This window comes from Heterocephalus glaber, unplaced genomic scaffold (assembly GCF_053883595.1).
Source record: "Heterocephalus glaber isolate CG9 unplaced genomic scaffold, H.glaber_assembly_v1.0 deba00001195, whole genome shotgun sequence".
In the NCBI taxonomy this organism is placed as follows: domain Eukaryota; kingdom Metazoa; phylum Chordata; class Mammalia; order Rodentia; family Bathyergidae; genus Heterocephalus; species Heterocephalus glaber.
This window is the reverse complement of record NW_028258212.1, coordinates 1,217,144-1,232,246: the sequence shown is the minus strand read 5'-3', so window position 1 is coordinate 1,232,246 and position 15,103 is coordinate 1,217,144. Positions and strand designations below refer to the sequence as shown.

Here is a 15,103-nt window from a genome sequence, read left to right as displayed (position 1 = left end):
GAGTGGGGGCGGGAAGGTGAAAAGCGGGTATGCCACCCCCAGGGCAGGCAGCGGGGACACTGCCCAAACCACAGAGCAACCGCAGCTCCTCTCTTGACACCCAGAGGGTCTCTCGCAGGGCCGAAGCAGCCCTGGGGCCCGGTGGCGGCAGCGGGGTGGGACTGTGGCTCCAGTCCCTCCGCAGTTCCAGATTCTCAACACACGTGGCCAAGAACGGGAGCCCCAGGTGTCAGGTCTGCCTGATCTCGAGGGGCTTGTGTCAGGTCTCCCGGTTCTTACTGTGAACCCATTTATAAACTTTCAAAAGCCCAGTGTGACCCGAGCAAAGCTTGTCTGGAGGCCTCCTCAGTCGGCTCGCATGCCCCCCTTTACAACTATGAGGGAGGGAGTGCGTGGACACATTTGGGGCCGGTATTTGTTGAGTAACTACTAAGTGCTGCATGCCAGGGATGCAGCGAACCAGCCGGGCCCTTGAGCCCTCGCACAGACATCTCTGTTCTTGTTGGCACGTTTACCAGAAGTGTCCTTTACAAACTCAGGATGCAGGGTGCTGGGCAAGGCCCCTGCAGCAGAGCTTCACAGCACCACCAGTGCTGGGGTGGAACCTCAAGTCCTGTGAGTCAGGCTGTCCTGACTCTTAAGAGCCAGCTCCAGGGACAGTGCCAAGGAGCACCGTGGCCTGTACCAGGCCCTTGCACGCAAACATGCACACACACAGATGTACACATGTGACAGTCACGCTGGGAGCTGGCACCTGTGGCAGTGTCCTGGGCACAGCCAACATCAGTGGTGTGTTTCACATTTCTGAGCCCTGACAGGAGCCCCAGGTGGAGGGGCTTTGGGGGAGGCTGTGCCCTGGAGTGTCTGACACAGGTAGTCAGTCCCCTGCCCTCCACTGTGGACAGGCAGCCCAGGCTGCCCTTCAGGCCCTGGAGATCTATGGGGGGGGGCAGAGAAAACAGATGATACTCAGGTGCCAGTGAGGCAGGAGCCACCTTGGCAAGGGCCAAGGTGTGGGTATGCCAGAACCCTTGTCCTGGGCCACCACAGAGAGGGGGTGACTGGCCATCCCTCTCTTCCAGGACTATCTGGATCTCGCAGCATCTACCCCATCAGACTCACTGCTGTACGACGATGGTCTCTCGGAGGAGGAGACACCACTGGTGGACTGCAGCAGCACCCCCGTCCCTCGCGCCCTCCCCTCCACATGGATTGAAAACAAACTCTATGGTAGAATCTCCCATGCGTTTACTCGGTTCTAGCAGCGTTGCCCTCTGCACTGTCCTCACTGTCTGTAATGCTTTCTAAAAGTCCCGAACAAAACCAAAGTCCACACCGAACCCTTTTCTTTGTAAATGTCTGATCTTGCATCCAGTTTACATGTAGGCCTTTTTTTCCAACTATGTCTTTCTAAAAGGATGTGAAAATAAGTGTCATTACCACACTGCCCAGCAACTTAAGACAATGCAGCAGAAACCATCAGGGCCGAATTCTTGGGAGATGCTGTGGAAATGATGAATAAGTCATTTCAGGGGTGGCACAAGTCACAGCACTTCTGGTTTAGTTACTTGGGTAAATTTACCTGATGGAAGGGATTTAAACCAAGGAGGGCTGGCACCTTCTGTGCACTGAGTTGCAGTGGGAGCCGCCTCCCAGAGGCCGCCTGGGCCTTAGCCCTGCCAGACACATGGACACACTGTTTTCACATCCTTCCCCCACAGTTGTCACGTATGAAGCCAGCGCTCAACCCTGGAGCCGATGCTTTTTGAAAGAACGTATACTCTGTGGTGCTGTGGGCTTGCAATGGACAGTAAATATGGTTCTTGCCAAAACTCCTTCTTTTGTCTTGGATTAAATACTCGAAAAGTTTTCTGCTTCCTAACTTCATCACTGAGCACTTAGATCCAGGCATCTCAGCCAGTATGCTCTTTCTGCTGCCCCCCAGTCACAGTCCCCACTGATGTTGGGGCTAGTGCATGCTGCACGCTCCCAGGAGGACACTTCTCTCTGTGGTAGGTGATGGACAAATAGGCTCCTTTCCTAGGACATTCCTGCCACAGCAAGCTGTGTTGCCAGCCTCTCGCCGGTGCCTCCCACTGCCAGAGGAAGACAGTTAAGCAGTTTAGCAAACAGAGCAGATTTCAGAGTCTGAAGCCCAGAAAGGCCAAAATTGTTAGTGTCTGCTAAATTCCATTTTACCAAGAGAGCACGTAGTCTTGCCCCATTAGGACAGTTTTTTGGAAACCAAGAGTGTAAAACCAGGAGTGTAATTGGCACCGAAAGCAGAGTTTGGCTTGAACATCAAAGGGAGTTTTGCCAAGGCCTCACTGTCTGCACCTGACATGTGGGTCCTTCGGTGCAGAACAAATGATGTGTTTTCATTTTTAGGCATGTCAGACCCGAGCTGGCCTGGAGAGAGTCCTGTACCACTCCCGAGAGCCGATGACACTAACACTGGGTTTCCAAGATATGCAAATGATAGTGTATATGCTAACTGGATGGTTTCACCCGCAGCGGCAAAGTTAATGGACACACCTGATAGTTAACATGTCTGTGTGCACGGTCATGGACTCACGAGGGAAAGAACATGCCGAGAATGGACAGTCCATCGGCCCATCCTGTGCTCGTCCCCCTAGCCAGGCCAGGCCCGAGTGGCAGATTCTTTCCTGGTAGTTTGTTGTAACTGGTTTCTCTCCTGATGGCCGGTGACGTCCCTCCTGGCAGATGTGGCCGCTGGGTGAGTGCTCTTGAGTCCTGGCACTAAGGTGTCCTTCCCCTTTCACACCGGGCAGCCCCTTGGTCTGTGCCCACCAGTGACTACCATGTGCTCCTGGCCCCGTGTAGGCTTGCCACTCGCTTGTGTGAGAAATTATACCTGAACTGTCTGATTTTCCTGGTTGCCACTGAAACAGTGCAACAAGTTCAAACCGTGAAGCACACACACACACACAAACACATGTGTGTGCACATGCACACACACAGGCAGTAGGAAACCCTGGCCAGTAGCCTGGCCTGACTCAGAAGGAGGCTACCGGGCCTGGATGGTGACAACAACCAGCACCACTCCAACCCCAGGACTGGAGGGAATGGGGGACCAGGACAGGCCTCGGCTCCAAATATGAGAGCCTATAAATGGTTTTTTAAATCACGTAGCCTTTTCTTAGGAAGACATTTATTTTCACCATTATTTAAGCGATTCTTAGATTTAGCACAATGGGGATCTGATGCTGCCCTTGCTGTGTGCCCAGCAGCTTTGAGGAGGGGCTTGAAGACAGGTCCAGGCCTTGCATGGCGGTGTGGGGTGACCATGACCCTGCCACCACAGCACAGAACACGGCAGTCTCTGGTACTCGATCACCCTCACCTCTGCCCTGCCATGTGCCCTCTGTGGAGAGCAGTATGCCGAACAGGTGGGTCTGTGCTTGTGTCAGTGCATCCCATAGCACTCCCTCCTGAAAAGACAGACCTGCTAGTTGTGTTAGAAGCACTGCAGACCACTGCGCCTGACTGCAGCTCTGCCATGGGAAGATACCAGGTTGCTCTCAAAGAGCTCATGCCTGGCTCTTCCTGTTCACAGACAGCAAGGCATTTTGGTTTTTTTGATTCTCACCGTGACTCAGATGTAAGCTTCTTGTCACTGCACCCTGGTGTGGTCACACTCTGCGCCCCTGCAGCTGTGGGGGTGGCCACGGGAGTCCAGGCCTATCATGTCTCAGGAAGGGGCCGCACCACCAGAACACTGCCTGATCTTCAGACATCAGCACTGTAAGAAGACTTTGAGTGGTCTCCATAAACGCTGCACTTTGTGGGCACTTCACAAAGCAGAGAATGATGGCATTTGGGTGGTAGGAGGGCCTGGATGCCTGTGTGACAGCCCTGTGGAGGGTGTGCATGTAGGCGCACACACACATCCAGAGAGAGCCAAAACACGCTCACAGGGATGTGTAACATGGCTTTAGTTTGGGCCATTTTCCAGATACACTGTGATAAGTTCTACAAATACTGTAGTCATGGCAAACTCCTGGTTTTCAGATGAGCTTCATGATAGTTTTACTAAATGCAGAACTAGGAAAAACTCAAGTTACTAAAATGTCCACCCAGTAAGTGTGAATTGCTACAGTTGGTTTGCTGTCATGGGACAAGACCTCCAGGTCTAAACACTTGCCCAGGGATGGGGAACTATCACTTGCCTAGTAACCCAGCCATCTGAGTTGCAAAAGTACCTGTGCCTATTAGTCCTATCAGACAACTTTCATACACATATATGCAAACGTTGCTAAGTATTGTGTTACCCAGTATTAAATAGCAATCTGTCAGCTATTAAAATGTGTGAAATCCATTTAAGAAAGGTTATTAAACCACACCATGTTAATTTGTTTTTGTAGTCAAGGTGACTAAGGAAATAATTTCAGTTGTATAAATAAAATCATGTATCATAATATATGCAAACTTCTTTTTTTAACTTTCTAGTGAACAGTGTCAGATCTGTGAGTTTGACATTTCCACACAAGAGTTAACGTGAACAAAGGAATCTGTCACAGAGGCCTCCTGGCAGCTGATAGTGACCCAGGACGGGGCTCACACATGGGGCGTGTGACCAATCACATCAGCAATAGCTGCTGGACATGTACCTGCTCCTTGCTCTAGGCTGCCTCCCTGCAGAGCAGGCAATGCCAAGCATAGGCCCTCGAAGTCCTCTGCCATCTCCTTGGCTGAGTGCTTGGAGCTGTGGTGTGTTAGCAGTGTGAGGTAGAACTAGTCTGTTACTAAAATCTGCATGGTCGTTGGACCCCACAGGTGGCTGGTGCTGACCGGAAGCACCCGTGTTGCCCTCGTGCCTTCTCCCTGGGTGGGACCCTGGGGCTTCCCTCTAAGCTCTGCCAGGAGCAGACAGGGAAGTTGTCAAGGCAAGTTGTCACCTGCATAGAGCTGACCTGTAACACCTTCTGCCCTGTTACTTTCTGCACATGTGTGTGCATGCACATGTGTGTGTACACACAATAGCCGCAAGCCATGGCCCAGCCCTTGGTGCCTATGTCTCCTCCAGTCTGGACCACAGAGGCTAGACATAAGAGAGTGACTCTGGGTGGAATTTGTCCTCTGACATGTGATAGACCTCCTCCCATGCCTCCACACTTTTCCTCCTGAGCCTGCTGCAGCCTTCACCTTGGAGGGATGAGAGACCTTGGCTGAGAAAAGCAAAATCCCGTCAGCCCCTTTTCAAGAATAGTGACATCCCATGAGGAGCACTAGTGTGTTTGTTTCTTTCTCTTTTTTTCCCAACCTTTCCCACATGACGCTAGCTTATTTGGATGGAAATCTAGTTGAGTTTGTGTGAAAGCGGTCTTGGATAAGTACATACAAAGGAAACACATACAAGGGAAAACAGTTTCCACCCACATAAAGGATGCATTCTCCCCTGAGCTGTGGAGCAGGGAGTGAGGATCCCTGACTCCTTCAGACACACTCAGCACATGTGGAGGCTGGTGCCAGAGGGCTTCAGCCTCTGGAGCTCTAGCCATGAGCAGGGCACAGAGAGTGGGTCTGAGGGCACGTATGGCAGGCCCGGCCTCTGGGGGACATGCTCAGCCTCTGCTCCCATGCTCATGAGAAGCTACCTCTGCCCTCTCCCCAGCAAGCAGCAGCCTCAGCTGGAACTTCATAGGAACTTTGCAGAGGGAGCCAGGACACACTGAAAGGATCATCTCAGTCAAGATCACAAGGAACTGGAACCAGAGCCCATGTCTCAATTTGGGGGCCTCACCTGCTGTGTCCTGCAGCAAGGTGGTTGTCTGATGCCAAGAGGGCCAACTTAGCTCCCTGGTGAGGGCCAACTTAGCACCCCAAGGTCTACAGCTTGTCTCTGCACTGTGCTTTTGAGTGCTGTTTCGAGGGATGGGATATGTTAATCACAGGACCTAGATCTCAGCTGAGCCTGGGCGCTGGGTAGGGGTGGGGGGGTCGTGTCTCGAGGGGGTGATGGGAGCTGGGCCACAGGGCGTGGAGGGAGCTGGGGCAGCAGCAGGGCCCGTCACTCATGCAGGAGAGACCACAGGCAGTGTCCTTCCCAGTGACACTGAGCAATTCCAGTTGGAAATTATGTTAGCAAGCAAGGTAAGGAAAGTGCATTCAAAGCTAAAAAATTAATAGTCATTCTCTTGGAGAAGAAGAGAATTTTGACATTTCATGTAGATGATCTTTACCATGCAAAATGTTAACTTCTTCAATAAAAATATGAAGTCCATCTCAGGTGTGTCAGGGTTTTGTTTGTCTTTATAGGCAGTGTGAACAGTACCTGCCAGCACTGGAGTCCCTGTCCACACACCCAGTGGAGGGATGGGTCTTGAGGGTCTCAGGAATCTCGGGAGCTGAAGGTCTAGTCCAAGTGAAGAAAGCACATGAGGCTATAGGAGGCGGCAGGGTCTGAAGTACTGGGAGCCTGGAGCTTCCTCTCCCACCAAGGCCCTCTGCGACTTCTCTGCCTGAGCTTGTCTTCTGAGAGATGGCAAGACCTGAGCACTTTCCTGCAAGCTTCGGCCACAGGGCCTGGGAGGCTGAAATCTGGATTGCCCAGAACCCCAGGGGAAAAGGAACACAAGTCTGGGGACTTCATCAGAGTCTGGAAGGCAGAGTGCAATTATGGGAGATTTTTGTTTTGTTTTGTTTTTTTGTATTAAATTCTTTTATTGGTACATTGTAGGTATACAACACAATTACATTTCTCATTGGGAATTGTACCTTTACATAATGCATCTTGGTTCTTAGTTTTTCCCCATTCCTAGCCCTCCCTTCATGCCCTCCACCCTTCCCTATTTACAAAGACTTTATTTCCATTTTTTCCATTTCTCATCATTTTTCCTTTCCCTTCTTTCCTTTCCTCTGCCCCTCCCACTACCCCTACCCCTTTGGACCTTCTCTTCCTATTTTACATTACGATTATTCATTCTAATCATTGGTACATTTTAGGTATACAACACAATGACATTCATCATTGGAAATTTGCACCTTTACATAGTCTCTCTTGGTTCTTATTTTTCACCCTTGCCCAGCCCTCCCTTCAACCCCTCCAGTCCTCCCTATTTACAAAGATTTTGTTCCTACTTTTCCATTTTCTCATATTAATCCCATTCCCTTCTATCCTTTCCCCTAGGCCTCCCACTTCCTTCCCCTTTGCTCCTTTTCTTCCTATTTCACATTACCTATTACACATTTAGTCCTTATTTACACTGTCAGTTTCTCACACCAGAGAAACTATTCGGTATTTATACATGTGTGTCCTATTTATTTCACTTAAGAGTATCGCCTCAATGAGCATCCACTTAGCTATAAATGTCTCTAATTTCTCATTTTTGATGGCTGAGTAGTACTCCATTTTATAAAGAAACCACATTGTCTTTATCCAGTCTCCAGTTGATGGGCATTTGGGCTGTTTCCAAGTTTTAGCTATCACAAACTGTGCTGCTATGAACATGGGCGCACATAGATCACTGTGGTATGATTCTTTTAATTCTTTGGGGAAGATCACCAGCAGTGGAATAGCGGGGTCAAATGGGACTTCCAGTCCTAGTTCTTTGAGGTATCTCCATACTGATTTCCACAGTGCTTGCACCAGTCTACACTCCCACCAGCCGTGGAGCAGGATTCCTCTTTCCCCACAGCCCCGCCAGCATTTGTTACTGGTAGATTTCATGATAGCAGCCATTCTTTCTGGAGTGAAGTGGAATCTCAGTGTTGTTTTCATTTGCATCTCTCAAATGACCAGTGATGTTGAACATTTTTTCATGTATTTATTTGCTATTTCTACTTCTTTGTCTGAGAAATGTCTGTTCATTTCAGATGCCCATTTTCGGATTGGGTCTTTCAATTTGGGAGGTCTGATCTTTTTAAGTTCTTTATAGATTCGAGATAGTAGCCCTTTGTCTGAGGAAGAGCAGGTGAAGATTTTTTCCCACATTGTGGGTTGTCTCTTCACACTGCTGGTGGTTTCTCTTGCTGTGCAGAAGCCTTTTAATAAGAAGAGATCCCACTTGTTGATTGTTTGTGCTAGTTCACGGGCAACTGAGGTTTTGTTCATAAAATCTTTTCCTACACTGATGTCTTCAAGGGTTCTACCTAACCTCTGTTCCAACTGGTTCAGAGTTTCTATTTTAATATTTAGATCTTTAATCCATTTTGATTTTAGTTTAGTGCATGGTGAGAGATACAGGTCTAGTTTTAATCTTTGGCAAGTTGAAGCCCAATTTTCCCAGCACCATTTATTAAAGAGGCTATCTTTCCTCCAGTGAGGGTGTTTGGCTCCTTTGTCGAAGATGAGATGGCTGAGTGTGTCTGGCGTTGTTTCTGCATCTTCTAATCTGTTCCACTGGTCCTCAAGTCTGTTTCTTTGCCAGTACCATGCTGTTTTTATCACAGTAGCTTTGTAGTAGAGTTGCAGGTTGGGGATTGTGATACCCCCTGCCATGTCTCTGTTACCTAGAATTGCTTTTGCTATTCTGGGTCTCTTCTTGTTCCAAATGAATTTTTGATTGTTTTCTCAAGGTCCATGAAGTATGCTGCTGGGATCTCAATTGGAATTGCATTAAATCTATATAGCAGTTTTGGAAGTATGGTCATTTTCACTCTATTAATCCTTCCTACCCAGGAGCAGGGGATGTCTGTCCATTTTCTGGTATCATCTTCAATCTCTCTTTTCAGAGTGCCATAGTTTTCAGAGAAGAGGTCTTTGATTTCTTTCGTTAGGACGATTCCTAGGTATTTCAGTTTTTTGGATGCTATTGTGAAAGGAATTATTTGCCCTATGTCTCTCTCAGTGAGTCTGTCATTGGTGTAGAGGAAAGCTATTGATTTTTGTGTGTTGACCTTGTAAGCAGCTACTTGACTGAATTTGGTTATTAAGTCTAGAAGACTTTTGGTGGAGTTCTTGGGGTCTTCTATATAGAGTATCATGTCATCTGCAAATAATGACAATTTGACTTCTTCATTACCTATCTTTATTCCTTTTATTTCTTTCTCTTGTCTAATTGCCGTGACTAATGTTTCCAGAACTATATTGAACAAGAGTGATGATAGTGGACATCCTTGTCTTGTTCCTGATTTTAGTGTGAAGGATTTCAGTTTTTGACCATTTAGTATGATATTGGCTGTTGGTTTTTCATAGATGGCTTCTATCAGTTTGAGGTAGAGACCATCTATTCCAATTCTTTGTAGGGTTTTTATCATAAATGCATGTTGGATTTTGTCAAATGCTTTTTCTGCATCTATGGAGATAATCATATAGTTTTCGTCCTTGGCTCTATTGATATAGTGTATTACATTGACTGATTTTCGTATATTGAACCATCCCTGCATCCCTGCAATGAATCCCACTTGATCAGGGTGTATGATCTTCTTGATGATCTTCTGCATTCTGTTATGGGAGATTTTTAAGAACAGGAATGGCACCAAGGATGGAAGAATTCTAACTCCTCCCCAGAATCACTGGAAGAGGTAAAAGAAGTGTCATCACAGGAAGTTGTACTTTTTTTTTTCTTGGTACCAGGGATTGAACTCAGGACCTTGTACTTGCAAGGCAGGTAAAGTGCCACTGAGCTAAATCCCCAGCCCAGAAATTGTACTTTTAAAGAGTTGGACCAGGGATTTAGCTCAGTAGTTCTGCTGCCTGCCTCACAAGCGCCAAGTCCCGAGTTCAATCCCTGGTACCAAAAAAAAAGAAATAAGAGAATGCCCAGTTAGTTATCAGTCCAGCTGTAACCTTTTATGTGCCAGAGAGATACCCAAGACCCCAGCAGATGCCAGAATCCAGACAGAGCAAGCTTTCCATTCTGACAGCCAGGACGGCCATAGCAGCACGATGAGCCGACAGGTGTTGTGTACTGTCTAGGTGCACTGGGTGGGGCAGGGCTGGTGGCCGGATGGGGGATTGTGAGATGTCATCGCGCTACTTGGGCACACAAGTTAAGACACAGAGTCTTATTTCTATTTTTCATTTAATTTCAGGTCATGGGTAACTGTAACATGGAAAGCAAAACCATAAATAAGGGGTACTGTTCAAATCTTTAACTATGTAAAACTAAACCAACACCACCCAAATGAGAGCAAGAAGTCCTAATCCTGAATTTGTACAGTGAGGGAGTCAGCCAGCATTACCTGTCACTTTCTGGCAAAGACTCCAAGGCAGGCGGAGGAGTTGGAACACTTTATCAGGGGAATAAAACAGAGGTTTGGGGAGATTTGGGGTCTGCTAAGGCTGGAAGTTGGTGACCTGGAAGCTGCTGGCTGCTGGGTAGCAACAGAGCATCTTGTGTTCTTGTTTGAGGAACATACCTGGCTTTCTCTGGTTGGCTCAGAGTTGGAAATGGCAAAAAAAAAAAAAAAAAAAATAGAGAGATGTTGGCAGTTGTTGACCAAATCCTGACCGTTCTGGGCCAATCACTGTGAAGACTGGAGCCTGGGGCCTGGGCAGCCACCACGGTGCTGTATGAGTTCTCCCATCATGTGGCCTGGCTGTCAGGAATGTTCTTCCAGTCTCCCCTCTTGGTCTCAATCCTGCTTCCTTGAACAATTCAAGCTGGCAAGAAATGTGGATCTTCACAGTAAGGGGCATCCTGTTGGCTCCATAATCAGCTGTACTGGGAGGCCTTCGTGTTCCTGTCACATCATCCTGCTGACGGCTCAATGATGATGGCAGCCTGCAATGGGACAGCATCCTGACCAGTGTAACAAGAGCAATGACAAGTGCTTTGAACCAAGGACACAGCTGACCAACCTGCAGCAAAAGCGGATCCCACCAGGCAGGAGGACACCTGAGAGCCAGTGGCCTTTGCCAATGCTATGAGGCCCATTCTGCCCACCCTATTCCCCAACCCAGGCACAGCCTTAGCAGAGGCCATTGATTCACAAGCAACAAGCAGGACCAAGGTAATATCAGTGTGACTTGGCCAGAGCTCATGACATGTTCCCCACCACGTGGTTTCTACAGATAGGTCTGCAGTTTTCCTTTCCAGATTTGAAATTTGTCCCTTCCCAAACTTATGCTGACAGTCCATTGTCACTGTGGAAGGATGAGGCCATGGGGACTCCTCCCTCATGGTGGGTTGTGCTGTTATAAGACTAAGTGCTGCCCCCTTCCCCCTTTGCCAGGCGGTGACACCACAGAGCCCTCACTGGGTGCCACACCTTGTCTTGTGCTTCTCAGCCTCCAGAACTGGAAGATGTTGTGTGATGGACATGGAACCCAGGGGCTGTGGCTGCTAAGCATGTGCTTTACCACTGAGCTCACCCCCAGCCCAGAAATAAATGTCCATTATGGATGGCTCAGATGATTCTGTTACCACCAAACAAAAGACGGAGATGGGTGACTTGTATTTGGAGTGCACATGAGTTGGAATCTTCGGCCCTGGTGACTTACAAAATTAGGTTCTCTGTGCAGACAAGCCTTGGAGTGCTACTCCTAAAGTACCAGAGATGTTACCTGAGCACTGGCATCCTGACCACAAAGGAACTGTCCAGAAGAGAGATGTGGCGAGCTCAGGCTGGACCCAGACTCACTACTGTAAACACCCTCCACTCCTTGGAAGGAGATGCTGTGCCTGAGTATGTCAAAGGGACCTGGAAGCTTGGACTCCTGGCCATGTTCCAGCTTGATAGTATTTTCAGGAAATGTTGACAGGTGACACAAGACCCAAAATGACTTCGAGTGCTCCTTAATGCTTCTCCTCTGTGTAAAACAATAGTCAATGGCCTGTGCTTTGAAAGTATTTGCACAGAGAAATTTAGCTAATACCCACCTGAAGCCATCTGGTGCTACCACACCACCATCTTGGGAACACATGAGTGCAGGAGACTGCAGTATTGATTAGGCACAAAGCAGGCTGTAAGCAGTGCAGGTTGCTAAGAGCTGACCCCACCATTGGCTTGTTTAGGGAAGTGAGTCTGGCCAAACCTATGTGCCAAGGTCAGAGTAGCTCACACCCAAATTCCACTCCCACAACTAAAACCTTCTTACTAGAAGGTTTTAATTACATATTCTAGTTACAACCATGTATTTCGTCTATTCTGTTCCTAATTCAAGAGTGCTTTGTCTTGTCCTTTAGGAGCCTTATCTACATTAATTTCCATAGAAACCACGTGACTCCATCCACGTAGTTCTGGCCTTGCACATAGCTCGCCTTTACTCTAATTGATTACCAATAAAAATCAGTGGTTTGGACTGGCCAGCACATTTGTCAATTGCATCGGTGTTGGTTGTCCTGGCTCCCTGCTTTCGGTCTCTCTTAGTTCTGTCTGTTAGGTTTTTTTTCCCTCAGGCCTGCGCTGTATACCGGACAGGAAACTGCACCTTAACTGCAGGGGTCTCCAGTACATGAGTATCTGAGGAAGGGCCCAGATTTCCCTCTTCTTCCTTTCCAGATTCAGGGACTAAGCAATTTGTATTTTATAATGGCTTAGACGTCTGAATCCCACCAGACATTCCTCCTTTAAGAATCTAGATGAGAACATGACCTAGTTTGAGGCTGTTTGGCAGGATGACCTGCTAGAGTTTCCTTTGGCTTCAGTATCATCCCTTTTGCCTAGTCCTCCACCTCTCTGACGTCTCAGAGTCGCCTTTGGGGAGGCAGAAGGCATCTAAACGTGGCTTAATGGGCCGGGGATTTAGCTCAGTGGTTCTGACGCCTGTCCCCCAAGCGCAAGGTCCAGAGTTCCATCCCAGGTACCAAAAATAAATAAATAAATAAATAAATAAATAAATAAATAAATAAATAAATAATAAAAGTGGCCTAACATGCTGTTTTCCTTGGTAGGGATTCCAGCATTCCCCATCATGTACTACCTGGAAGTATATCTCCAATCCGTGAGTGTTTGCTGTCTGGCTCTGGTGAGTTAGCCAGCTAGCCCAAGTGACACAGTCACCTGGAATGGGTTTATCACAAGCAGAAGACTGCTTTCTAAAGGACAGCATAAGTTAGTGATAGTGCATCCTGCTTGATAATGTACAACGTTACTGTTGAGATGTGGTTCCTCCACAGGTATTACAAGGTCAGGGCTAAAGAGGGGGATCCACGCCTGAGGGAGGCCAGAGAGCCCTGAGGCTGGAGGGTCCTGAGGCTGGAGGGGAGCCTGCATGGGAGTGGGCAGAGCCTCACTTGGCAGCTCCTTCCCACTGAGGCTCCAACGTGGCGGAGTTCCTGGTGCAGTGGTGTTGGCTGCGTGAGGGGAACGGCACATTAGAGGTTAGTGGCCTGCTGAGTGTGCTAACCAGCTGGTCACTAGCAAGGTCTGCACGGTGTGAGAAATCTGGAAGTCACGTGGGGCCAGAAAAAGCATTCCACAGATCCTTTTGTAGGGCTTTTGCCCTAGCTTTGCACCCAGGTCAAAGGCAAGGAACAGTGGGGCATCTGATTCTACCCTACGCACCAGGACATGAGGGACAGCAATTTTGCAGATGGGTCTGCAGTCTGCAACCAACAGATGTCCTCATGTACTTGGCTTCTTCCTGGCAGGATGAGTGTCAGGAGGATTAGTGCAGGGTCAGCAGCCAAAAGATTTTGGCTTTCAAGTGTAGGTTTGACTTCTGGTTTGGAAGATCTAGCTGAACTTGAACTGGCTCGGCTCCAACTGTTTTTCCCACATCAGTGGAATTTTGGGTTCATAGTGCGCCAGGTACAGTGTCAGGCTCCCTACCTGGATCTGAAGCCCACAAACAGAGAATCAGGAAAACATCGGAGCAACTGCCACCTGCCCACCCATAGAGGGATCTTCTGCAACCTTCTAAGTAGTCCCAAAGGCTCTGGCTGCCATTGCATATTAGGGTTCCACTTGAAAAGTAAATCTCTCTCTAAATTTTCAGGGGTGATGTCACAGAGCAGGAAGAAGTGTTTGGCAGAGAAAGGCTTGCAAGTGTGCACAGGAACAGTGAATACTCATGGGTTACAGGTGACACTCACTGTCCGTGCTCTGTGTTTACCCTATGGAAAAAGTAGAGGAAGAGGGCAGAGTTTATACAAAAAGAGCTGTGCTGTATGTACCAGAAATTGATGAGGGGTAGTGGGTAGAATTGTGCCTCCAAAGGATATGTTCAAGTCCCCACCTGTGAGCCAAGGAATTTGACATTACTTGGAAGCAGGGTCTTTGTAGAGATATCAAGTTAGATGACGTTATACCCGACCGGATGGGCCTGAATCCAGTAACTGGGCACTTAGAAAGAGGGACAGGGATGCATGGGCCTTGGGATGTAGCTCCACGGTGATAGCATTAAAGAACCCTGCATTCAAATCCTGGTACTTCCCCCCCCCAAAAAAAAGGTGGAGGAGGACACATTTGAAGATGGAAGCAAAGATCAGAGTGAGTAGCCACAAGCCCAGAGATGCCAACGAGTGATGTGACCACCAGAAGCTTCGGGAGCCAGGACTCCTCCCCAGCTCCTTCGCAGGGAGAAGATCCTGCCGATCCTAGGCTGCCAGCTTCCAGAGCTGAGAGGACTACATTTCTGTAGTTTTACGACACCCAGTTTGTGGCAATTCATGCCAGCAACCCCAGGAAACTGGCACAGCTCCTGTACTCACAGTGGGTTCCTCCCCAGAGTACACACTTCAATGGCCAGGCTGAAGGGTCTTTCTCTTGGCTTGGTTTTTCTTTTGTAAGCGGGGACAGACTTTTTTCCAGTGTCCCTTCTACTGACAACACCAGCAAGTATCCTTGTTGGTGGACAGTAGGCAGGGCCGTGGCCACCTGGATTTGGTCTACAGAGTCACAGTCTGCTCTGGGTCCTGTCTGGCTTTTCGCTTTCAGAGTGCCTGCTGGGAGCTTCGGTTCCTGCAAAGGGCCGCTCCCTGTCTGATCTCTGTTTCTGTCCTAGATCCTGGGTTCAGGTTTAACTCCTGACAAAATGAGATGAGGGGTTACTTTACCAATTCCCAAGTGTCATCATGTATTTCCTACTGTACACCCCAAATCTCCTACAGATGCATCTTCTCTGTTTGCATGACTGAACTATAATCCAGCCTTCTGTGTTGGAAATATCTTAGGTATGGCTTCTAGGATACTTCATCCAATGTTTTGAGCCATTTTGTGGCCTCTTGGGTTTATCCTATATGGAGAGGGATCC

At 48.3% G+C, this 15,103-nt stretch overlaps 1 protein-coding gene across 4 annotated transcripts in view; it reads left to right on the top strand.

Moving 5' to 3' along the window:
* Ret (ret proto-oncogene) overlaps window positions 1-2,731 on the top strand; it is a 29,046-nt gene extending 26,315 nt beyond the window's left edge. For 2 of the 4 annotated variants that reach the window (XM_004874095.4, XM_021251619.2), the window contains one exon: window positions 1,083-1,835. In XM_004874095.4, the coding sequence (XP_004874152.1) occupies window positions 1,083-1,262 (180 nt within the window). In that variant the 3' untranslated portion in view covers window positions 1,263-1,835. Of the gene's footprint in view, window positions 1-1,082; window positions 1,836-2,388 lie in introns of those variants that run through there. The other 2 variants (XR_002391964.2, XM_004874093.4) reach the window with 2 other exon arrangements.
* The last annotated feature ends 12,372 nt before the right edge of the window (window positions 2,732-15,103 follow it).